Below are 26,423 nucleotides of genomic sequence, written 5' to 3'. Positions count from 1 at the left end.
GGCGAAGGTAAACGTGCTTACCACTTCGGACTGTAGCCCTGTTCTCTCACCTTTCTCTCCCTCCGTTTGTTGAAATTCCTGGATTTGACAACCCTCCAGTCACGGAGTGTTAGTCCTGGAGAATCCTTCATCGCACAGAGAGGAAGCTATAGTCTGGCCTGGGGAGGTGGCTCTCCTAGGCCCCCATCACAGAACACACCCACTCCCCCTCCACCCCTGTCTCCCTCACCCCTTGGCCCAGACCCATCTGCTCTTGTTCACCACCACACAGTCGCCAGAACAATGGTCCCAAAGACCAGGACCGTGTGTCCCTCCTGCCACACCTTCAGTGGCCCCCTGCCCATGCAGTGCTGTCCACTGGGTGCCCACAAACCCTTCGCCCCTGCCCTGCTCCCCTTTAGCGCTGGCCCGTCCTTCCCCAGGCATGCCCTTGACTCTACCATGCTTCTCAGTGTCTATGACTTTACATGAGATGATTCTTGTGCCTAGAAGACCCTCCCTCCCACCTGCCCCGCACCAGCACACAACACATACTTCGAGAGCCACCCAGAAATCTTTTCTGTGGTTTCCCCATCCTCCCCGAATCCGAGGGCAGCAGTCTTTTAGAGCCACCAATATATTTGTGCACATTTCTATTACTGCATGTATTACACTGTACAATAAATATGTGTGCGACCCAAATAATGCAGACTCTTCTAGCTGCCAACCCGCCAAACGCTGTCATATTCAAAATAAACATCAACTGGACTCCAAGACTTCTAACATCTGACAAGGGTAAAAATCTCACCACTCAACACACAGAGAAACAAGCCCGGCTCTCTCTTCCTCCCGCTCCCCCATCTACCTGTCTGTCTTGTCTCCCCACCATCTCACACCTCAAGGCAGCTGCCCACCTTTCTTCGTTCTTCATCTCTTCCTCCAAAAGTATTCTGATCGGCCTCACCCCGCTCCTCCTGTCTTCGGATTTCTGGATTTATTCCCTCTTCCTGGAGCTGCTTCATGCTCTTTTGGAAGCAAACCAACTTGGCTTCTTCTGTTCTGCTGGCTTACCCGCTCCCCAGAATTTCAACAAACAGAGGAAGAGAAAGGTGAGAGAACTGGACTAGAATCCACAATGGTAAGCACATTTAACTGGGGAAACGTGACTGAAGACAACTTGAAGCACTTACTGATGAAGGCCAAAGACCACAGCCTTCAGTATGGATTACATAAGCCACATCATGATAAACAGAGAAAAGACTGAAGTTGTCAAGGATTTCATTTTACTTGGATCCACGATCAACACCCATGGAAGCAGCAGTCAAGAAATCAGAAGACACATTGCTTTGGGCAAATTGGCTGCAAAGACCACTTTAAAGTATTGAAATGCAAAGATGTCACCTTGAGGACTAAGGTGCACCTGACCCAAATCATGGTGTTTTCAGTAGCCTTGTATGCATACGAAAGCTGGACAATGAATAAGGAAGACCGAAGAAGAGTTGACGCCTTTGAATTCTGGTGTTGGCGAAGAATATTGAATATACCATGGACTGCCAGGAGAACAAACAAATCTGTCTCGGAAGAAGTGCAGCCAGAACGCTCCTTAGAGGCAAGGAAAATGCAACTACATCTCACGTACTTTGGCCATGTTACGGGAGGGACCAGTCCCTGGAGAAAGATGTCATGCTCGGTAAAGTAGAGGGTCAGAGAAAAAGAGGAAGAGCCTCAGTGAGATGCATTGACACAGTGGCTTAATGGGCTCAGACATATCAGTGGTTGTGAGGATGATGCAGGACCAGGCCATATTTTGTTCTGTTGTACATAGGTTCACTGTGAGTCAGAACTGACTCAGTGGGACCTAACAAAAACAATACCTGGAAAAGTTGCTGCTCCATTTTATGTTTTTCCTGCACTGTAACACCTGTAAATACCCCTTCCAGCCTCCCAGACATTGCACCCTGTAAGCGTGGATTAACTCACGTGTGGCAGAAGGCACTAGAAAACTATAAAAAATCAACAGGTAAATTCTGGGAAGGAGCACATTCTGCACAACCAAAGCTCACCAGAACGTGTTATCCTCCAGGCTCAGCTACTCTGCAGACAGGCCCCTGGGGTGGCCAAACAGGGGTCAGCAGACAGCAGAAAGCAAGTACGTGTGGATAGGTGTCGTAGGACTGGACATGGCAGTGTGTGTTGGTTTGTTTTCTTTGACATGAGTTGAGTAGATGCCTCTTCTGGTAAAAAATTCTACTGTATTGATCTTGCAGAAGAACTGGATGGTGCCCAGCTACCATTACTGAACATTTTGGTCAAAGATTCTATAGAAGAATCCTGACCAAAAGGGAAAAAATGCAGAACAGAATTTCAAATTCTCATGGACTCCAGACTTTCTGGAGCCATGGAGGCTGGATGAACCCCTAAAACTATTGCCCTCAGATAATCTTTTAACTGTAAACCAAAAACATCCCCTAAAGTCTTCTTTAAACCAAGTAATAGTTTAATTTAACTAAACTTGGGCATTGTGCTCTTTTAAGACCTATCTACATGAAATCAAAGTGACAACAGCAACTGGAAAGATTAGATAGGAACCTTAGGGGCAGTGAGTTGATGTTAATAGGGGAGGAACAACTCAGAAAAGGAAGATGAGAATGGTTGCACAACTCCAAGAATGTAATCAGTGTCGTTGAGCTCTGCACGTAGCAATCGTTGAATTGGTGTATGTTTTGCTGTATATATTCCAAACAACAAAAAAAAAAGAAAGAAAGAAAGAAAAATAATTTCTTTTAGAAAAGATGCTAACAGTATGTGCCTGCATTGACTATAGGAAAGACCAGGAATTTCAAGGCAAATGTGTCCTTCACCTCATCTCTCCAGACTGCCTGGCAGACCAGAAGAGTTACAATGAGGATAAAACTTAGGAACCCACTTTTTTATTCAAATCTGACAACTTTCTAGTTTGTCGCTAATGAGCATCTGTGGCTACTTTAGAAACCAGACACAGACACTCATGGGATATTCTGAGACCCCGAGGGGACAGGAGGCAAAGGTTAGAAAGGAATTAGGCGTGCCGATGAACACAAAAATAGTGCCATTAAACAAACTAGTGCCAACGAACTCAATTTTGTTATCTTTCAGCGAGCACCTGTTAGGCGCAGTGTGAGCCACTCCCCAAGTGTTTTGTTTCTCTTTCTTCTATTTTCCTTTCCAGAGCTGATCTTTCAAAGATGAGTTTTAACAGTCTGCTTTCAAACACGGCACATCTGGTCTCCAATGGCTTCCCCTGGTTTCCATTTACATCGCTATGCCTTAGTGTAATAAGCTCAGTCACGGCCACGCAAACAGTCCCCGCTCCCCTTGAGGTCGGTCTGTTACAAACCCACCCTGGGGAAACATCTAGAAGCCAGAGCGGGCCAGGGTGTCTATTTAGGAGATGCAGCCAACTTGCTTCCGGGCACCTGGATACCAACCAGCCTGACTCTTAGATCCACAGTGTTTCATGAGACCCAGACGACACCAAGCAAAGATTATAACATTAACTGAATGAGATCTCAAATAGCAGAAGGTACCTGAAAACTGTAAAAATCATGTGTAGATAACCTACAAGTGATTAAGAAGTAAAATAGCAGACCTAGTATTCAAGTCAATCCTGAAAGCCAGCCTTGGCAGCTACCTACGGGACATTGAACCTGTGCTTGGTCAGGTGGAATTTCGGTAAGCAAGAAGAATGTGCTGAAGTTGAAGCTTATTTCATGGCTTTATCTCTGAATATCCCTGTCTTAGCCTCCTAGCACTGTCATGTCAAAATACCACAAATTGGGGGGCTTAAAACAGCAGAAATTTACCATCTCAAAGTTCCGGAGGACAGGAGTCCAAATTCAGGGTGTCAGTATGGCCATGCTCTCTCGAAAGCTGTAGGGGAAGATCCTGTTTTGTCTTCTTGGTTTCTGGAAACCCCAGGCATTCCGGGAAGGCTGTGGCAGTGTCACTCCCATCTCTGTCTCCGTCCTCGTGACCATCCTTCTTCCTGTCTCTCCTCCTCGTTTACAGGACGCCACTCAGACTGGATAGGGTGCACCCCACTCCAGTATGACCTCTGTTAAAGATAACATCTCCAAAGGCCCTATTTCCAAACAGGTGACGCTCGTAGGTGCTAGGGACTAGGACTTCAGTATACATTTTGGGGGACACAGTTCAATCCATAACACTTCCCGGAAGAGTTAGAGACAGATTTTGTGTTGTTCTAAAAAATAGGAAGTAAATATTTCAAGGGTCGAAAAGGATCCAGGGATTAAACATTCCCCACAGCTGCCTTTGGACATAAACAGTGAAGCGTACCAAAACCTTCTGGGATAATTCACTGAGAATTTGGAAGTCCAGTGATGATTAAACCCACAATAAACTGAATGGAATGGCCTGATTATAAATGGGAAGTCGAAGAGCTGGACATAGTCCAGGCAATAAAAAATAGAGCCACCTCACAGACACAGCACTGCATTTTAAAACTGCACATCAATACAAGAAAGTTCCAACAAGATACAGCATTACACCATTAATCAAAACCTGGAAATCTGAGCTGTGGGTCCCAGTAAACATCTTTGGTGATATCCCAATTTGGAGGTGCACCTCAAGTGATTACAAGAGAAGTACAGGTAGACCCCAACTTACAACAGGGTTCCGCTCAAGGACTCTGTCAGAAGTCGGTTCTGACATAAGTCAAATACTTCTTTTTTTTTTTTTTAGGTTTCATTGTAAGGCCTTTTCTTATCAGTATCTTTATGAATCCAATCTTTGAACATCTAAGTGATAACATCAGCAAATTACATACTGCAGCGTTGTAGTACATATTACTAACAGTCAGGTATACAAAAAAGAAAAGACGGTCATAAGTACAATTCACTGTAACTCGAATCCATCGTAAGTCAGGGACTACCTGTGATTAAATGTGGTTACTACGGAGAATAAGCATAAATCCATGGGTATACTGTTCTGTGGAACTTTCTAAGTCAGTGTCTACCTGGCATTGGGAAACGTAATGAAAAATCTCCAAGCCCAGTAAGAGAGAGGTCCTGTTCACTTTCTAAGCACTTCTGTCTGTAAACACCTGTTCTTGTGAGTTCTCTGCAACCTAGAGGAACTGCAGCTGTCCCCTTGGACAGAACAAGACTTCAGTCATTTGATCGAAGTCCCAAGGCAAGTCAGTGAGGAGGCATGAACCAGCACACACACGTCCTGAGGCTCACGGCCAGAATTTGCACATTGCTGTTGTCAGATGTGTGCTGTTTAAGAGGGGCAGGTGGCCAAGGAGAAGGTAGCCCGTCTTAACATGTTTAGGAAGAGGACAAAGGGGACTAGAATCCAAAATAATCAGGACGTGTACGCTGGGAAGGCTGCCACATGCGATAAAGAGCTGTGTGCAGACAGTTCCTTCTGTTTACCTTTCCCCTGTGGAACATCTACAATCTATGGGTAATATAACCAGAGTGTTAATTCAGTCTTGACTCTGTCTGCTGAGACCTCAAAACACAAAAATGGCACAGAGTCTTACTGCAATGGTGTGGCTCCAGCAATCCAAGAAAACTGAGCACCACAGACAGGGAGTCTGTGGTGACTCCATCCCTGCGTGTCCTTTGGGCCTCTGTTGGGGTTGAATCCTGCATTTGCAATGACGAATGAGAGTGAAATATGGTGGGTGTCTTAGTCATGTAGTGCTGCTGTAACAGAAATACAAGTGGGTGGCTTTAACAAACAGACATTTATTTTCTCACAGTTTAGGAGACTACGAGTCCAAATTCAGCTTCTGTTCACTGCCTATTTGGTGGTCTTCATGTGGCATAGCATTTGTCTTCCCCCATCTCCACTGGCCTGCTTGCTTAATCTGCCCTTTAATATCTCAGAAGAGATCGATTTAAGACACATCTGTCTTGGCTATGTAGTGCTGCTGTAACAGAAGTACCACAAGTAGATGGCTTTAACAAAGAGAAATTTATTCTCTCACAGTCCAGGAGGCTGGAAGTCCAAATTTCAGGGCACCAGCTCAAGGGGAAGGCTTTCTCTCTGTGTCAGCTCTGGGAAAAGGTCCTTGTCATCTGTCTTCCCCTGGTCTCTGAGCTTCTAAGCACAGGGACCCGGGTCCAAAGGACACACTTACCTCCTGGTTCTTCGTTCTTGGTGGCATGAGGCCCCTCTGTCTCTGCTCACTTCTCTTTTATATCTCAAAAGAGATTTGACTCCAGATACAACCTAATCCTGTAGATTGAGTCCTGCCTCATTAACATAACTGCCTGTAATCCTGCCTCACTGCTAGAGGTAGGCTTTACAACAAATCATACCCGGTGACAAAATGGTGAACGATCACACAATATTGGGAATCATGGCCTAGTCAGGTTGACACACATTTTGAGGGGACACAATTCAATCCATAACAACATCCTACTCTAATAATACTGCCTCGTTAAGATAACAAAGAACCCTTTCCCAAATGGGATCATCACCTTAGGTATAAACCAAAACCATTGCCGTTGAGTCGATTCTGAGTCACAGTGACCGTCTAGGACAGAGTACAACTGCCCCATAGGGTTTCCAAAGGTGTAAATCTGTACCGAACCACACACCTTTCCCCTGTGGAGTGGTTGGGGGGTCCAGCCACTGATATTTCAGTTAGCAGCCATGAACTTCAACCACCGCACCACCAGGGCTTCCAGTATAGGTATAGGGGTTAGGATTTACAACACGTATTTTTGAGGGGGACAGAATTCAGTCCATAACAGTGGGTACTAACTAGACTCTTCTCCGACATGTAGCCAGTAAGCCAACACATTATGATGCAGAGGAGCCAGCCACGGCCTCAGAGTGTGAGAAGATCTGGCAAGAGGCATAGCGCAGGGTGGTGGTGTTTACTTTACGTTTCTCGTCATGCTGGGAGTATTTCCATATCTGGCTTTCTGGTCACAGTCGCAGATGTGTCCACACACAGGTGGGGTACATATGAAGGGTCACTTTGGGAGCAGGACCATCCATTTTCTAATTTTCATTTAAGCACTTGTCCGAGCACCTCTCAGGGATGGTGCAGGGTGCCAGGAGTGCACATCTGAGATCAGATGTCTAGACTCAGGGGTTTATGGCACAACAAGGGAGGGAGACCAGCAGAGGAGGGCATCCATGCAGGGCCCGAGGGACAGGAGTTTCCAGAAGAGGGGACGCTTCGGATAAGTGTCACAGGTCAGCTTCAAATCCCAGTCCTTCAACTCAGAAACTCGGTGTCTGACCTTGAACAAGCTCTCGCCTCATCTTTCCTCATCTGTAAAGTAGGAGCGATAACCGTGCCTGCTTCACATCTTGGAATCAAGTGAGAGGCCCACAGAACCCCCAGCCTTGTGTGGCTCCTGACACGGGGTGAGCACAGAGACCCCAGGCCTGTTCTCCTCAGAGGAAATCGTGGACTCGGGCGGCGTCTGTTAGTATCTTATACATGTGTGTCTGTGTTAAGGTATAAAAATTACCCAAATAACATGAATGTAGTGTAATGATGACAGAGTCCCTGTGAGTCCAAATTGACTCAGCAGCAATGGGTGTTTTTAGTAATGACATGCAAACACTGGGCATTTAGTCAAATCCTCCTCTCCTGGTGCATGGCACAGCCAGGCCTCCCAGGGACAGGCAGAAAGTGGCCCTGGGTCCTTTGTCCATCCACAGAGATGTTCCTGAGGCCAGGACTGCCTTTGGCTGCCTTTCACATGAGACAGACTGTCTCCACGGACTGTCCCCATGGCTGCTGAGAGCACTCGAACGATGAAGAAGGGGGCGGGCTAAGCACACTCCTGACAATTGTCATGAGACCCTCTTACTTCACAGACAGGATGGGGGTCCCGTCTGTGCAGTGTAGTATTGTGAGACCCCCCACTTCACACATAGGATGGGGGGGTCCTGTCTGCACAATGCTGTGTCATGATACCCCCCACTTCACACACAGGATGGGGGGTCCGGTCTGTACAGGGCTGTGTTGTAAGACACGCCCCCCCCCCATTTCACACACAGAATGGGGGATTCTGTCTGTGCAGTGCTGTGTCGTGAGACCCCGCACCACTTGACGGACAGGATGGGGGGTTCCTGTATGGGCAGGGCTGTGTCATGAGACCCCCCCCCCACTTCACCCACAGGATGCAGGGTCCTGTCTACACAGTGCTGTGTCATGAGACCCCCCCTTCACACACAGGATGGACAGTCCTGTCTGTGCAGGGCTATGTCATGAGACCTCCCCACTTCACACACAGGGTGGGGGGTCCTGTCTGCACAGTGCTGTGGCTGCCCCAGCAGAGCGTGCGTCCGGGACTCGTAGCTTTGATGACAGCTCGTGGGGTTGCCATGAGCCAGAGTTGACTCGATAGTAGGGCTGGCTAGTTGGATGGTGACAGTAATGATTTCAGGGTGACTTTGCGAGCCTTCCACGGATCCTGCATTCAGATTTCCTCGAGATCACAGGCAGCCCCCAGCCTGGCCAGTCTCGCCCAGACTCCCAGGGAGTCACGCTGGACAGGGTGCTGTGGTCACCAAGGGCCGGATCATGCAGCTTGGAGCGGTAGGCCGGGGCTGCCGCAGGGGCTCCATGGGGCAGGGTGGCCAGCTGGCTCCATCACCATCACAAGCCTGGGCTGCGAGGCTCAGGATTCTTCTCATCAGGACCACCCTTGTCCATTGGCCCAGCCCCCGGAACGTGTGTACAAGAGGCGATGGGAGGGAGGGGCCGCCTGGTCGTTCTGATGTGTCATCTCCTTGGTGGCAGGTGCTGGCATGGATGGAGTCGAGGAAATTAAACGGCACCCCTTCTTCGTGACCATAGACTGGAACGTAAGTTCAGTCACATCCTAATTGTGTGCAGATGAAGGTAAACGCTGGAGGTGACTGCGGGAGGCTTCTGTGTCCACGTGGAGAATCAGTGTGTGTCAGCGTAGACCAGGCCTGGGTCTCCAGGGCTCTCAGGACCCCGACCCAGGAGGGGCTGGGACTTCAGAGGCAGACTGGTGACCACGCCTCCCTGCCTGCTCTTTAGCCTTCAGATCCCGGGGACTTTCCTTGGCCAGTTAGAGACAGGGCTTCAGTCGGCCCAGCAACCATGACCTGGCCCCCAGGGACTAGCAGTTCCCTACCGACCCCAAGGGGTCATCTTAAAGCGGAATGCCGGGCGACGGCTGGGCCCGGCTGCGCTCACCCTTCCTAGTGTCGGGGCGAATGAGAAGTCTCAGATCCTGCGCCGCGGTCCCACTGCTCGTCAGGCTCACGGCTAGTCGTTGTTGCTGTTGGCTGCTGTGAAGTCGGCCCCTGACTCACGGCGTCCTCACATGCAAGGGAACAAAATGCCGCCTGGTCCCGCACCGTCCCCATGATCAGTTACAGATCAGACCACTGTGATCCATGGGGTTTTCACTGGCTGATTTTCAGAAGTAGGTCACCAGGCCTTTCCTCCTAGTCTGTCTTAGTCTGGAAGCTCTGCTGAAACCTGGTCAGCATTTTAGCAACATGCAAGCCTGCACTGACAGGGGGTGGTGGCTGCACGTGAGGGGCGTTGGCTGGGAATCGGAGCTGGGTCTCCTGCCTGGAAGGCGGGAATTCTACCACTGGACCACCTCTGCCCCAGTCACTCTTGTGGGAGTCACGTAAAAAAGCCAGTGCTGTGCTGTTGGCCGATAATAAGTGGGAGCGTCTTCCAGGGAGCAGGCCTGGGTCTCCAGCTCTCCGTGGCCTGTTTTACGTGCTTTGCTCTGGATGCTGCCTGAACAGTCTCCACATCTCAGTGGCCTATACGTGGTGACCGCCTGTTTCTGCTAAGGGGCCACCTCTATTTGGAGGGATTGATACACCAGCCCCTGATGTGTCCCCTGACCGAGTGGGTTGCATGAATGCCTGGCATCTAAGAAGCTGGAGCTGTTCTTTGCACCCCGAAGAATGCATCCTGCCTCCAAGACCAGCTTCCGTCACTCCTTTCCTTTCGGTTAACACAGCAACACATTTGTTTGGGGTTTTCTTTTCCTAAGCTATCAAATTAACCTCAGAGGACTTTAACTGAATGTTTTTAGAAATTTAAAACCTCTTTTTAGGACAGAGTGCCTTGCCTCCTTTTGCCTGTCCCCTGTATCTATTTTATGTCCTTATGGAGTTTGGGGCCTCCAGAAATACCAGTAAGATATTGTAAAAACGACTTGGGGCCAGTGTCTGACCTCTTCCAACCCCACAAGGGGGAAGGAGAACCAAGATCAACAGTGCAAGGCCAACTCCCATGAGTTGGAGGCCAGACAAGCCTCCTCTCTCCACCATCTTTACTAATTCTGACACCAGCTGTCCGTTGATAGCACTCTCTGCTTCTCTGCTGGATTCCGTAATTCCTTGCAATGGCCACACACAGACCATACTCACGATCATGGGGTTTATTAGGGAAGTCACAGTTACAATTCAGGCTCAAGAGCACACAGGATACAGTTCTTCCATCAGGACAGCCTCTCCCCGGTTGTGCTTGCAGTCACGCCTCTCCCTGGCCCTCAGCCTCTGCCCAAAGGCACTCAGCTTTCTCTCTCCATGGGCCAGGAAGCCCACCACTCCATCTCCTGCAGCCAAGTCTCTGTTGCGGGGTCTCTCCTGCCACCACTTCTCACCATCTTCAGGGTTACAGCTTGCTCTCTCCCTCTCAGTCTCCTGCTTCCAGGAGCTTCTCAACTCAGGGATCCCGGGTCCAATGGACATGATCTCCACTCCTGGCTGTTATTCTTTGGTGGCGGTAGGATCCTCCTCTCTGTTCTGGAATTGGCTCTCTTTTAAGACAAAACCGACCGATCCACTTGGTAGACCGCAATTACCAGGTCACACAGTCCCGCCCAATCACCTGGGTGGGAGTTACAAGACCATGGCTAGAAAGGCCACACAAAAGTAATCAATCGCACTGCAGATAAGGAGACTGGCAAAGACAGAAGGGTAGTCCTGTCCCCAAGCCTCCGAAAATGTTTCACTACAAGCCCTGGATGCCACAACATCACCAGGCACACAGACCTTCTTCATTAGAGCTCACACCTTCTCTCTCCACCCGAGCCCAGGAAGGCTTGCCGATTGGTGGAGCACAAGGGGTTTTTTAACTGGTTTTACAGTGCTGATCACAGAACCTCCGTAAGACAAGTTAAGGTCCCTTTTCAAAGGTAAAATTAGAGAGAAGCGTGTAAAGTCCTCCCAGCCAGGTAGAAAACCTTGTTCAAAGATCAAATAGAAATCAGACTGTTCAAATAAGTGGACAGTGTTAAAAGCAAAGATGTCACTTTGGAGCCCTGGTGGCGCAGTGGTTAAGAGCTCAGCTGCTAACCAAAAGGTCGGCAGTTCACCACCACCAACTGCTCTGACAAGGATCACAGTAGAGGGTCCTGGACAGAGCTGGAGAAAAATGTAGAACAAAATTCTAACTCAAAAAAAGACCAGACTTACTGGTCTGACAGAGACTGGAGAAACCCCAAGAGTATGGCCCCCGGATACCCTTTTAACCCAATACTAAAGTCACTCCTGAGGTTTATCCTTCAGCCAAAGATTAGACAGGCCCATAAAACAAAATGAGACTCAATGGGCACACAGCCCAGGGACAAGGACAAGAAGGCAGGAGGGGACAGGAAAGCTGGTAACAGGGAACCCAAGGTCGAGAAGGGGAGAGTTGACATGCCGTGGGGGTGGCAGCCAATGTCGCAAAACAATGTGTGTATTAAATGCTTAATGAGAAACTAATTTGCTTTGTAAACCTTCATCTAAAGTGCAATAAAAGATAAAGATTGGCAGTTCAAATCCACCAGCTGCTCCTTGGAAACCCTATGGGGCAGTTGTACTCTGTCCTATAGGATTGCCATGAGTTGGAATCGACTTGACAGCAATGGGTTTGGTTTTCGGAGAGGTCTTCAAAGAAAGGAAAACTGCCGTTGCCTTTTGACGTCCCACATGTGCTTGTAAGGAGCTCAGGTCAGCCTCAAGGCACCAGTGAGCACCTAAAGCTGGGTTTTGGGCAGTTGCCTGTAAGCTGGATATATTTCCTGTGGAGATCCTGCTGTCTGTGGTGGTTAGATCTGAGCTGAGCCTACCTATCTGCACTGTGCCTGGATGTGAGCCCGTAGGATCCTACACAGCAGCACAACCAGGGGAGCAGTAGAAGCTCCCCCGTTAAACTAAAGCCAAACTCATTGCCATCAAGTCGATTCCAACTCACAGCGACCCTTTAGGGTTTCCAAGGAGCCACTGGTGGATTCCAACTGCTGACCTTTTGGTTAGCAACTGATCTGTTAAAAACCGGTTGCCGTCTAGTCGACTCCGACTGACCGCGACCCCACGTGTGTCAGAGTAGAACTGCCCCACAGGACTTCCAGTGGCTGATTTCTCATAAGTAGATCTCCAGGCCTTTCTTTTTAGGCCCCTCTGGATGGAACTGAATTTCTAACCTTTCGGTTAGCAGCCGAGCACTTACCCATTTGTACCACCAGGGACTCCCAGAGGAGGCTAGCACCCCCCAGCAGGAGTTTGCATTGGCACTCTTTGTGGGCAAAGTGTGGGACTCCGACATCTCACACCCCTTCCCCAGCCCCCCGGGCGCTAGGAGAACCTCACAGCTGGGTCTGTGTGCTACGGGTTCACTCATTTACTTGGCCATTCTGCCAGAGTGCGCTCTGTGCCGGGCATGCTTCCAGGGCTGGGGCAGCACTGTGAACACAGCACACAGGGCCCGCACTCCCGTGGAGCCTACGGTCTGGTTGCGGTGTATGCGGTGTCATGGAGAAGGCGCAGTGCTGTGATATGAACTAAGTGGGGGAGGGTGGAGGAGCGGGGAGCATGGCAGGGCACCCGCCTTCCCTTACACTCACCCCTTTCTGCTGCACCCTTCGTGGCACTCTGCAGTCACCCCAGCCGGCTCCGCAGCCAGGCTTCTGCACTAGCTGGTCGGTCCTCAGGAAGCCTCCTCCCCAAGATACTTTCTCAAACGTCTTCTCAGATACCTGTCTGCCTGCCCTGTTCAACACAGCACCCCTCCGGCACCATGCCCGACCCCTCGTCCTGAGCTGCCTTTTCCTTGTCCTTTCTCACCTGTCTTGTAATGCGCTACACAACATTACTGATTTACGGTGAGTATTGTTCTGTGTTCAAACTGTGGTGCTGGCAGAGAATACCAAATGTACCCTGGGCTGCTAGAAGAAGGAACAAATCCATCTTAGAAGAAACACAACCAGCATGCTCCTCAGACATGAGGTGGCGAGTCTTCGGCTCACTTACTTTGGACACGTCATCAGGAGGGACCACCCAGCCCTGCCCTCAGCCAAGCACAGGCTGGGGGAGACGTATGTGTGGCCTTATACTACAACGTCCCATGTCTGACGCCAGCCAAGGTGATGGTGTGGACACGATCAGAGGAAGAGATAAACTGGATCTGTCCCCTGGAGACCATGGGCAGGAGTTAGCCAGGAGAGGATGGGGGACAGGAGGGAGTCCCCCAAAGGTCTGTGTGCGCAGGAAGCCTGGCGGTTCAAGGCCTGCCTTCTAGACCCGGTCTCCCCTACCCATAGCAGCCTTCCTTCCCGTGGACCAGGTGAACCACTCGGACCACATGTGGCCCTTCTCCGCTTGTCATCACGTTCACCTGGGGCTCATCCAGTCCCTGTCACCCACTGTCGGAGCAGTGACATCGTTGTTGCTGACCTGGACCCCCAGTCACCATGCCAGGCAGGGGACGGATGGACGCTCAGGTGGATCCCCAAATGCCAGAGAGGGATCTGGTGGGGCCTAGCAGATGGAAGCTGTGTCTGTTGTCCCCCGTGGCTGAGGGAGTGCTGAGGGCAGAGTCAGCACAAACCAAGACAACCTGGAAAAGCGGGTCACTGAGGGCCACGTGAGCCCAGAGACGGATGGCTGCGGTCTGCCCCGGCCCCTCAGGGAGAACCTGGCCTGAAACACGGAAAAGGCAAGGCTGCTGCCTGCAGAGACACGTGGCCGCTGGGCAGGGACATCTGCCCGTCCAGGTCTTGGTTCCGGGACCCTGCTGCTGGCCCACACAGTCAGTGTAGCCGTGCACGCTCATCATTTCAGTTACAGTCGCCGTCAAGTCAGCTCTGACTCACAGCGCCCCCATGTGTGTCAGAGTAGAACTGTGCTCCCTAGGGTTTTCAGTCGCTGATTTTTCAGAAGCAGACTGCCAGGCCTTTCTTCTGAGGTGCCTCTGGGTGAGCTTGAACCTCCAGCCTTCTGCTTAGCCAAGTGTGTTAACCATTTGCACCCCCGGGGATTCCATCTTTGTTTCTACGAGTGGCTTATGCTTGCATTGTTCCTTGACGTTTCAAAATCCCTTCAAGCACATTGTCAGATGTTGTTCCGTGAGGTAGGAGAGGCTGCTGGGGGAAACGGAGTCATGGCATGCGAGCAGAACTCCCAGGGTCACAGAGTTGCCTGGCAGTGTGTGGCGGAGGCCCCTGCCCTGTCCGTGGTTGGCCCAGGCACGGGGGCAATGAACGGATTCCAGGACCTCCTCCCGTCATCTTCTCCTCCAGGTGCCCAGCTCTACCACGGGAAGGGCTGTTGCGGTGGGGTCAGCCGGGTTTGGCTCCCTGGGCTGCCAGCTCCAGGCCTGGTGTCACATGTGAGTTGGCATGTGGCCGGCCTCGCCTCTGTTCAGTAGAAAGATTTGTATAAATGTCCTCCTGTCTTAAGTACGCCAAGAGAGCCGGCTCCTTCAGGGAGCCTGAGAGGGACCCCTCCTGTGCGGCGAACCCTCTTTGCTTTAGCAGTTCTGTAGATGTGATAGGTTGGCTGGGATCCTTGCGGAGGAGGTGAAGCTGTGCAGGTATGTCCCGCCCCACGAGCCACCGACACCTGGGATCGCCCGCGATGCCCCCAAATCACTGCATTGTCTTGGTACTCCTGCCTGCTGTCCCTCTGTGTCCTGCAAGTTTCCGCACGACTGTCTCGGGAATCACCTGTAAATGGGCTTTGGTTTTACTGGAGCGCGTTGATTCTGAACGCCCACGGCAAAGCTCTCTGTGGGAAGCAGATGATAGGGTCTGTGACCCCGAACCAGAATCTGTTTCTTACTCCATCACAGGAGGCCTGGCAGCACCCAGTTAATGTTTTTATTACTCTCCCTGTCCTTTCCTTACTGATCCGAAGGTCTCTGGGCTAGAAATAGAATCTCAGTGCATCTATTCGGAGCTCCCCAGCGTACTACCTGTGCAGGTGTGCAACCCATTTCAGCACTGCTACTGCTCCCAGGCGTGTCATGACGAGATTCTGGGGCGGATGAGGTGATTAGAGGTGACATCTGTTGAAGGAGACGTGAGACCCCCTTGCCTGTCTGTTGTTGTGGCGTGAACTGCCCATGGTCTCCACGGCAATCTAGGTCAGAACAGCCAATGCTTCTCTCCTCAAGCTGAAGTCCTGAGTGAAAGGCTGCCGCCTGTCACTGAACTCAACCCTGAAGTCCACCAGTTCACACTGCAGGATGAGAGGCAACATTGTTCTTTCCCGGACGCCTCCAGCCCACTCCTAGGTTCTGACACAGGGAGAGAAAACACATTTATCCTAACAACGCATGTTAGCACTTTCCAAATTATTTGTCCGATAACAGGAAGAAATTCTCAGGCCTTTAACGTTACAGCAGAATCCCTGGGTGGTACAAACAGTTAACACCCTCGGCTGTTAACCGAAAGGTTGGAGTCCGTCCGCCCAGAGGTGCCTCAGAAGAAAGGCCTGATGATTGACTTCCCAAAAGTCAGCCACTGAAAACCCCATGAGGTTGCCATGGGTTGGAGTCAACAACAGCGGGTTTAGTTCTTACCAGCTCCTGTGAGGTTGGGGGCGGGCGTGGGGAGAGATTTTCTCCTTCCCATTCCCTATGGATTGCCTCCCGGCCATGGAGGAAAGAGGAGGACTGGGCAGCGGGGGAGGAGGAAGGAACGAAACCCTGTAAGCCTTAGCTCTGCAGCTACAAAACGCTTCTCATCTGAACTGAGTGACAGCCGGTTTTGTCTCCAGGGAGATCGTGCCCGCAAACAATCCCCCCTCATAACAGAAGTGGGAGGCAGGCTCCACAACTCTGTGACAGAGACCCTGTGGAAAGCCAGAGAAAGCACCCACGTGGAGGGAGAGAATTGGATTGCCACTTTGGCAGGACAGAGGTTCATTAAACCCCAGGTCCAGTGTCACCAAAGGGACATCCCTGTGACCGGGCCGGGGGCCACTGGCGGCCACAGAGGCTGTTTCCATGACAATGAGGAGCAGTCCCCTTATTAGAGCCGCTCTGACAAGTCCCTGCGTCCCGCCCCACAGGTGCATCAGCGGGCAGTGGGGGTTCAGCAATAGAATCCTCGCCTTCCGTGTGGGAGACAGGGTTCCCTTCCGGCCAGCCACCACCTGTCTGTCAGCGGAGGCTTGTGCGTTGCTCGGGTGCTGAACAGGTGTCAGCAGAGCTTCGGACGAAGAGGGACTAGAGGAAGGGCCCAGTGATCTACTTCTGAAAATCAGCCAGTGAAAACCCTGCGGATCACAACCCTCCGATCCACAAGCAATCAAGGGGTCGTGCGGGCTGGGGCAGCATTTCGTTCCGTTGTGCGTGGGTTCCCCCTGAGTCGGGGCCAACTCAGTGGCCGCTGACAACAGGTGTGCCACCACAGAGAGATAGTTTTGGTATTTCTGAGAGGGGTTTAGAGAGTAACTCAATTCCCACTGAAAGCTAGTCACCAAGGGCCAGAGGAACACAGGGCTGAATTCAACCCATTTTCTCCTCGGAGTCCCCAGAGGCCTCGCCTAACCTCAGGCAAGTGCACGCTGGAGCTTCTGCCTGTCACACCCTCTGAAGGCAGCATCCACACCTGCCTCGAGCTGCCGCCAGCTTTGGGGTGGCCTCGGTGTCTGGCACTCCCCCCTTCCATCCACCCTCTGTGCCCGCCCCCAGTGCCTTCTGGAGCACCAGGAGCAGCTGTGGGTGATAGGGAGAACTTCCCTGAGGTGTCAGGGGCCCAGGTGTCAGCCCCACTCCCTCTGTACCATCTACCCTCTATGCCTGCCCCTAGTTCCTTCTGGAGCACCAGGAGCAGCCATAGGTAATGGGGAGAACCTCCCTCAGGCATCAGGGGCCCAGGTGTCAGCCCCCCTCATCCGGTACTCATCTTGACCTTGGGCTGGTTCCTTAACCCGCCCTTACCTCAGTTTCCCTGTCTGTACAGCTGGTAGGATACAGTCTGCCCCCCATGTTCCCGAGAGCCATAGCCCAGAGTTGGACTGAGGAGGCATGGAGTCGGGTTCCCAGACTCGCCTGACCCTGGGAATCACCCCACCTCTGAGCTGCTTTTCAGACCGATTAAAGCTGAGGAGCTGAGAACAGGGCCTGGGGATTGTGCTTGCAGCTAATGTCTCGGGGACCCCTGTGACGAGGCAAGATGGGGAAACCACAGCACGTGGCTGCAGCACCACCCCTCTGGTCTAACCCTCTGCCAAGTTAAGGTCTCTGACCTGTTGTCTGCCCCGCACCTTGTTGCCCTGGTGTGATTTCACCAAACGTGCTTCGTCTCTGTTCTGAAATCCACCGGGCGGAATACCTCTTCATCCTCACTGGGAGGCGGCACCACCGTGCCCACCACTCCCTCCACTTCAGCCTAGCTTCCTCCCATTCCATCACGTTCGTTTTTCCTCTCGCCCTTCCCATCTTACCCGCCTCAGTCGCTAAGCCTTGCTCCCCGAACATGAATCACCCCCAAAGAACAGACAGTCACGAAGATGGAGAGTGTTGGAGACAGTAGGCGTCAGGTTTGGAGGGAAGCCATGAGGACTGTGGGCTTTCATGAGTTTGGTCAGACGCAGCTTCTGTAAACTTTGCGGTGCCCCCAGTGGGCTATGGGGGAGGGGTGGCCCCGTTCAGATGCAGATGTTCTAACACCCTATTAGAGGGGACCTGGAGGCCCCCATCCATGACACCCAGAGGTGGGTTCCCAGGTGTAAGGAGGGCCACACAGACCGGCACACAGACCTAGGAAGGTGTGAGTGAGAAAGACCTAGAAACGGCCAGCCCGGGTGTTTTCTTGGTGCCCCCATAGCTCTGAAGTTCTGTGGTCCATCACAGATGTCCCAGGGCGGGCAGCTATGGGGAGTAAGGAGGTGGGAGGGGCCAGGAGATGGCCAGGTGTGGGGGGGTGAGGAGGTGGGAGGGGCCAGGAGATGGCCAGGTGTGGGGGGGTGAGGAGGTGAGAGGGGCCAGGAGATGGCCAGGTGTGGGGGGTGAGGAGGTGAGAGGGGCCAGGAGATGGCCAGGTATGGGGACTGAGGAGGTGAGAGGGGCCAGGAGATGGCCAGGTGTGGAGGGGGTGAGGAGGTGAGACGGGCCAGGAGATGGGCAGGTATGGGGACTGAGGAAGTGAGAGGAGCCGGGAGATGGCTAGGTGTGGGGGGGTGAGGAGGTGAGAGGGGCCAGGAGATGGCCAGGTGTGGGGGGGATGAGGAGGTGAGAGGGGCCAGATGGCCAGGTGTGGGGAGGGTGAGGAGGTAAGAGGGGCCAGAAGATGGCCAGGTGTGGGGAGGGTGAGGAGGTAAGAGGGGCCAGATGATGGCCAGGTGTGGGGGGGGTAAGGAGGTGGAAGGGGCCAGAAGATGGCCGATTATGGGGAGTGAGGAGATGGGAGGGCCCAGGAATAGGTCCAATTATAGGGAGACTGGAAGTGGATGTGACCAAAAAAGAATTTTTTTTAAGTCACCAGGGTGAGGAGGATGAAAGCAAACAGCAGAGTTCCCCCTCCACCCCCCACCATCTTCATTGCTGTTACCTGGGGAGGTGGTTATCCTATAAAATTTTACTTGAAGAAACATATACTGTAGCAAAAAAAAAAGAAAAGTTTGAAAACCATATTGCTCCACTCCAACTACTTCCTCTGATGGATAAGGGCACTTAGCATATCCCCAAGCCCTTATACCGCAGATTAGGCACCTTTTATGATTTCAGAGTATTTAGAGGTTCCTTGGTCAGGTGAAAGCTGAGATCACGTGTGAGAAAACGTTGACATCCCCAGAGCCCATCCCGGCCACCCCTCAGCCTCCTCGGGGCCTGCTTCCTCACTGCCCCAGAGCCCACCCCTGCCACCCCTCAGCCTCCTCGGGGCCTGCTGCCATCCCCAGAGCCCATCCCGGCCACCCCTCAGCCTCTTCGGGGCCTGCTGCCATCCCCAGAGCCCATCCAGGCCACCCCTCAGCCTCTTCGGGGCCTGCTTCCTCACTGCCCCAGAGCCCATCCCGGCCACCCCTCAGCCTCCTCGGGGCCTGCTGCCGTCCCCAGAGCCCATCCCGGCCACCCCTCAGCCTCCTCGGGGCCTGCTGCCGTCCCCAGAGCCCATCCCGGCCACCCCTCAGCCTCCTCGGGGCCTGCTGCCGTCCCCAGAGCCCATCCCGGCCACCCCTCAGCCTCCTCGGGGCCTGCTTCCTCACTGCCTGTCTCGCTTTCCTCGTAGAAGCTGTACAGGAAGGAGATCAAGCCGCCCTTCAAGCCAGCGGTGGGCAGGCCCGAGGACACCTTCCATTTCGACCCCGAGTTCACATCAAGGACGCCCACAGGTCTGCACCAGCATGGCTGGGAGAACCCGGTCCTTTCCCACATGCGATTTCCCCTTTAACCAGTTGGGGAACAGATCTCTAGAAATCAGGTATTCACAGGTGTCCCAAAGGCTCTTCGTAGAAAACGGATGTCAGTTCCTTTTCCTTCTCTGGTTATCTGTGCTTAATAATAAAGGCTCAGGCGACAGGACCACTTCTCAGCTGTTCCCTAGATGACACCCGGTTGGAAACCCTCAGCGTCCTATAGACTTTCCTCCCTCCTGTCTCTCGATTTTGACTGGGCGTTCCCCCTACTGCCCCCGCCCCCCTCAGAGGAACACACAGGCAAGAGAGCCAGGAAGGAGACTCAAGACAACAAAATCTCCTTCAACCGAGAGTTTTACAGGACTTTTTTTTTTTTTTGAGTCTATCAGTTAAGCCTGTAGGTTCCTGAACTATGGATCTTATTCATGGAAAACACAGAAACCTGTTTGAAAAGTTTTATCAGCTGCTGTGTCTCAGGATAGCAGACAGACACATGGATTTAACTTTCCCTGTGTGTCTGAAGTTATTCTTATCATACCAGTTGCTGCTGAGTTGCTGTTGAATTGACTCATGGCGACCCCACGTGTGTCAGAAGAGAACTGGGCTCCACAGGGTTCTCAGTGGCTGATTTGAACGTAGATCTCCAGGCCTTTTCCAGGCGTCTCTGGGTGGAAGGAACCTCCAACCTTTCAGTTAGCAGCCGAGCACATTAGCCATTTGTACCGCCCAGGACTCCCAAGTCACTCTGTCAAGCTCTATCAGAGCTGGCCACCTCCCTTTAAAGGTTACCATCTTGTGATATCAGCTAATTTGCTGACGCTTTTGTGGACATAATGGAACTGAGGTTATGTCAAAAAAGTTTAAAAGCTCCTTCTGGAGACATGGATAGAACAGCTTCCTTTGCTGGACTGTTATTGGGGTGCCAGGGTGGGAACCTGGGTGGTCTTCCTGCTTTTCTCATGACTTTCAAATCAGCTTGAAATTTTCTATAAAAAAAAAAATTATCAAGTGATCATGCAACAAACAGATGACCGTACACAGACTGTCAAGTGGGTAAAGTTGGAACACAGAAGCCTTTTTCCTCCTGGGTTGTGCCTGTTTGTGAAATCTGTTTCCTGTACCTTGGTTGACCAGACATGAGCTGTGTGCAAATATAGATGGTCAGGGGCCTGGTGTGGGACTCTTAGAGGGCTGGGGCTGGACTGGGCCCAGGCTTCATCGACACTAAGCACAGAATGGAGCTGATGCTAAACAAAAAAACTAAACCCATTGCCATCGAGTCCCTTCCGACTCATAGCGACCCTATAGGACAGAGCAGAACGGCCCCATAGGGTTTCCTCAGAGCACCTGTTGGATTCAAACTGCCAGCCTTTTGCTTGGTAGCCGAGCTCTTACCCACTGCACCACCAGGGCTCTGAGCTGATTGTAGGTACTGTGAATTCGGAGTCACAGTGCTGATGGTGAACTTGTTTCTTTGGAGTCCACCTGCAGTCACCAGATCGGACTGTCCAGGGGACAGAGCCCTGGTGTAGCTACTGGTAGAGTTTGGGGTGATCACTGGCTGCTGTGAATTAGCGAGGCTGCTTGTGCTCTGTGCTCTCTGCTAGGGGAGGTAGGATTTCCACATCATTCTCAACTTCCCTAAAAAGAACGTGCGTGTGGGAATCCATCCTTAAAACCAGTTGCCGTTAAGTCGGTGACCCCTTGTGTTTGAGAATAACTGTGCTCCATGGGGTTGTCAGTGGCTGACTTTTCAGAAGTAGATTTCCAGGCCTTTCTTCCAAGGCACCTCTGGATGGACTCAAACCTCCAACCTTTCAGTTAGCAGCCAAGCACACTAACCGAGCACATTAATCATTGACAAAATTAACCCAATCACCGAACCTGGCTGCTTGTTGGCGTCAGAGGCTGCAAGAAGGGGCCAGGACTTGGGGGTTGGCCCTGGTTCTGTCACCAGGTCATTTTGTCCCTCCTCCTGTGGTTTAGAAGGAACACAAACGCAGTCAGGGGAGCACAGCTGGTGAGCACAAGGCCCGACATAAGTGCCATGTTCCATCGTGAGTGCCATTATTTGGAGCTTTGTGTTTAAAACACGCCTTCACATCGGTTGCAACCGGTTCAGTCATGGCCGACAAAGTGAAACTGGAACAAATCCCAGTTTTTACAGTTTGGGTGATCTGGAACAGGAAAAATTATGGGTCAGAGCCCTGGAATGGAATGTTCAGAAGAGTAGTGAGCCCTTTCAGGAGCCCAACGCGTGAGATTGGATTATTGGCGGGACCATAGAGAGCGACATGCACTCAGAGCAGCATGGTAGGCCGCCATCTTTGATGGGGGGTACAACTATTTCTGACCCTTCAAAAAATCCAACAAGCGATAGATTTGGTTGCTATGCAACACATACACTGCCCTTGTTTTCTAAGAGGGAGATTAGAGTTCTTGCAGAGCTTCCAGTTATCATTCCAGTTCACCCAGCTTCTCAAAATTGGAGTCCGTTCTGGTGCCGCTTCCTCGGCCATGACTGGACCAGGAAGAACCAGTTCAAAGCCCTGGTTTAAAATACCGAAAGACCAAACTTGTGCTGCCTGGCAAGAAAACACTAATGCGATCAACTCCCGACTAGTCACGCGCACGTGCTTCTTGCGTTGTCCATGAAGAGTTTATGCTCCAGTCTGGCCGCCCAGTGTTCCCAGCAAGCTTTTTCTAAGCACGCATGAGCCTTTTGTGTGCACAGATAATTCAATTCTATTTTAAAATTAGCCTAACCAAACCCGTAGCTGTGGAGTCAATTCCGACGGCAGAGCGTAATTTGAATACATTCCTGAGCTATCCAGAATTTGTTTTTTTATTTCTTACTATTGCAAATTCTCCAGTCAACTTTACTGGAAGTTCATTTATTACACCATGTGGTGTGCCTTTGAGGTAGGCAGGAGCTGAAGTGCTAACGACACATAAAAGTCATTCTGATTGTTGTGTTGTTGTTGTGTGCCATCAAGTCGGTTCCGCCTCAGCAACCATGTAGAATAGAGTAGAACTGCCCCATGGGATTTTCTGGGCTGGAATCTTTACAGGAGCAGATCTCCAGGTCTTTCTCCCAAGGAGCTACTGGGTGTGTTTGAACTGCCGAGCTTTGGGTTAGCAGCCAAGCACTCAACCCTTGCACCACCAGGGCTCTTTTCTGATTGTTATCAGAGAGAAGACTGCAACATGTGAGCTAGGAGACACTTTTAGATACGACAAAGGAATTGTGGTTGTGTCAACAGAAACACTAAAGCTCCTTGTGGCTTAAGGAGCAGGCGTAGCAATATGATTCTGAGGCGCAGACCATCACCACTCCTTTGTGCTGGAGACCTGTCCCCACAGTGGACTGTCTTACCATTTTTGTTTTGTTTGTAACTTTGGTTGTCTTGGTTATCTAGTGCTGCTAGAACAGAAATACCACACGTGGATGGCTTTAACAAACAGAAGTTTATTCTCTCGTCTAGGAGGCTAGAAGTCTGAATTCAGGGCGCCAGCTCCAGGGGAAAGATTTCTTCCTCTCTGTCAGCTCTAGAGAAAGATCCTTGTCATCAATCTTCCCCTGATCTGGGAGCTTCTCAGCACAGAGACCCTGAGTCCAAAAGACATGTGCTCCCAGCTCTTTTTGCTTGATGGTATGGGTTCCCCCTGTCACTCTGCTTGCTTCTCTCTTTTATATCTCAAAAGAGATTGACTTAAAACACAACCTAATCTTGCAGATTAAATCCTGCCTCATTAATATGACTGCCTCTAATTGGAAACCCTGGTGGCGTAGTGGTTAAGAACTACAGCCGCTGACCAAAAGGTCGGCAGTTTGCATCCACCAGACACTCCTTGGAAACTCTATGGGGCAGTTCTACTCTGTCCTATATGGTCACTATGAGTTGGAATCGACTCGACGGCAATGGGTTGGGTTTGGTTTGGTTTGAATCCTGCATCATTAATATCATAGGAAAATCACATCAGATGACAAAATGGTGGACAATCCCACAATACTGGGAATCATGGCTGTCTTAGTTATCCAGTGCTGCTAGAACAGAAATACCCCATATGGATGGATTTAACAAAGAGAAATTTATTCTCTCACAGTCTAGGAGGCTAAAAACCATTGCTGTTGAGTCGATTCTGACTCAGAGTGACCCTGTAAGACAGAGTAGAACTCCCTCATAGGATTTCCAACGAGTGGCTGGTGGATTCAAATTGCCAATCTTCTGGTTAGCAGCCAAGCTCTTTAACCACTGTGCAACCAGGGCTCTGTCTAGGAGGCCAGAAGTCCAAATTCAGGGTGCTAGCTCCAGGGGAAGACTTCCTCTCTCTGTCAGCTCTGGAGGAAGGTCTTTGTCATCAGTCTTCCCTGGTCAAGAAGCTTCTTAGCGCAGGGACCTCTGGTCTAAAGGATGCACTCTGCTCCTGGCACTAGTTTCTTGGTGGTATGGGTCCCCCTATCTCTCTGGTCAACTCTTTTATATTTCAAAAGAGATTGACTTAAAACACAACCTAAACTTGTAGATTGAGTTGTGCCTCATTAACATAACTACAACTAATCCCACTTCATTAACATCATAGAAGTAGGATTTACAACACATATGAAAATCACATCAGATGACAAAATGGTGGACAATCACACGATAGGCTTAATCATGGCCCAACCAAGTTGACACACATTTTAGGCTGGACACAATTCAGTCCATAACAATGGCATAGCCAAGTTGACAGATATTTTGGGGAGACACAATTCAATCCATGACATTAAAAAAAAGAAAAAAAAAACTCAAACCCGTTGCCATCGAGTTGATTCCAACTCATAGCAACCCTATAGGACAGAGAGTAGAACTGCCCCATAGAGTTTCCAAGGAGCGCCTTGTTGATTTGACCTGCCGACCTTTTGGCTGGCAGACATAGCCCTTAACCACTACACCACCAGGGTTTCCACCCATGACTTAGATCAGTGCTCAAACTAGTTTATGTTCCCTGGTCACACGTCTGCTGCCCATTGCCACAGGCTGAGAGGTGAGATGTGCCAGCATGAGATTCAGAAACCATCCAGTGGATCCACAAGTCAGAAAATCCTCACACGGCCATCAAAGGTTGGCTGTGCTGTTTTCAGTTTCCTTCATGCAACGCGTGTTTTCACTCTTCTTTCAGTACTCTGCCAGAGACCAGCACCATTAGAGGATTAGAAAGCATTTAAATTCTATTGAGGCTACTGATCATTTAGCTACTGTCTAGCCCCACCAGTCAAATTTCACCTCTCTTAACCTTTCCTAGAGGCAGCAGTGGTTCAGTGGTAGAATCCTCCCCACCCATGCAGGAGACCCGGGTTGGTTTCCCAGCCACCACCTGTCTGTTGGTGGAGGATTTTGTGTGGCCATGATGCTTATCTCTTAGAAGAAGTACAGCCAGAATGCTCCTTAGAAGCAAGGATGGCGAGACTGTGTCTTACATACTTTGGACATGTTGCCAGGAGGGATCAGTCCCTGGAGAAGGACATCATGCTTGGCAGAGTACAGGGTCAGCAGAAAAGAGGAAGACCCTCAACGAGGTGGATTGACACAGTGGCTGCGACAATGAGCTTAAGCATAACAATGATTGCAAGGATGGCGCAGGACTGGGCAGTGTTTCGTTCTGTTGTGCACAGGGTTGCTATGAGTCAGAAGCAACTCGACGGCACCTAACAACAACAACAACATGATGCTGATAAGGTTTCAGCAGAGCTTCCAGACTAAGAAGTACTGGGAAGAAAGGCCTGGTGATCTACTTCCAAAAATCAGCCAATGGGAAAAAGGAAAAAACCCCGTGGATCACAACAGGCCACTCACTCGCCACCCACCATGGGGTGGCACAGGACCAGGCCATGTCTTTTGTTGTTGTGCATGGGGCCAACTCAGCAGCTAACAGCAGCAAAGACCCACAGGACCTTTAGATGGCTCTTTTCCCCTGAGGCATCCTGGTCTGCATAGGGAGAAGCAAAAGGTCCCAGCAGGAGAAGGCTTGCATGGGCTCCAGCCTACCTGTTAGTTAACGGATACGGCTCAGGTGATGTTTGCATTTTCCTTTCATTAATGAAAGCGTTTAAGTTAGCCTGGCTTGTACCTCCCCACATCCCCCCGACCCCACCACCCTGGCACGCACACTACCTGGCATATCATAGAAAGACTCCTGACCCTCAACATGCTCATCCACCCAGTAGCTCAAGTTCTCTAGGCTAACCCCCAGGGGAGGACACTAACTAACGTGCCACTGTAGCTTGAAGCCCCTTAGACCATGAGGGATCCAACTGTTTCCTTCTCTGTGGTGGAGGCTTTTAGTGAAGCACAGGTAGCTTGGGGTTTTGAAGGGAAGGCTGACTCAGGGCCAGAGATCTGAACAGGAGAAAGAAAGACAGAGCCCCAAGGCAAAGGAAATGGGGGGGCCTGCACCAAGCCCAGCTCAGGTGGGCCGGAAAGCCAGCAGGCTGCAGAGAGCTGGCCTCGTCTCTGGGGGCTGGCGCTGCATTCATTCTCAGATTCTGGAACTGCTTGGCGCAGTGCCTTCTGCTTTTTAATTAAGCTCCCCTGGTCTCCTGCTTTGGGAGTTTATTCCCAAACACAGGCAGCACTGAGGACATTAGTTTAGGGGTGGGACATGGGGTGGTCCTGGTGATAATGATGGAAGCTCCTTTGCGGTAAAATGCCTCAGGCTGAGACTGGACTGGTGTTCCTCGCTGGGCTGAGATACCACAGGGACTGCAGTAACTTAGCCTCCTGCATCGTGTCACCAGCAACAACAAAAAAAACCAGCTGCCATCACACCACCTCCAATTCATAGGTTCTTCTTTG

At 51.1% G+C, this 26,423-nt stretch overlaps 1 protein-coding gene across 5 annotated transcripts in view; it reads left to right on the top strand.

Moving 5' to 3' along the window:
* Positions 1–26,423, top strand: part of RPS6KA2 (ribosomal protein S6 kinase A2) — a 388,441-nt gene that overhangs the window by 323,563 nt on the left and 38,455 nt on the right. For all 5 annotated transcript variants that reach the window (XM_023559360.2, XM_064293190.1, XM_064293185.1 and 2 more), the window contains 2 exons: positions 8,759–8,823; positions 19,461–19,563. In XM_023559360.2, the coding sequence (XP_023415128.1) occupies positions 8,759–8,823; positions 19,461–19,563 (168 nt within the window). The remainder of the gene's footprint in view (positions 1–8,758; positions 8,824–19,460; positions 19,564–26,423) is intronic.

This window comes from Loxodonta africana, chromosome 1 (assembly GCF_030014295.1).
Source record: "Loxodonta africana isolate mLoxAfr1 chromosome 1, mLoxAfr1.hap2, whole genome shotgun sequence".
Taxonomy (NCBI): domain Eukaryota; kingdom Metazoa; phylum Chordata; class Mammalia; order Proboscidea; family Elephantidae; genus Loxodonta; species Loxodonta africana.
This window is presented reverse-complemented; position numbering and strand designations above follow the sequence as displayed.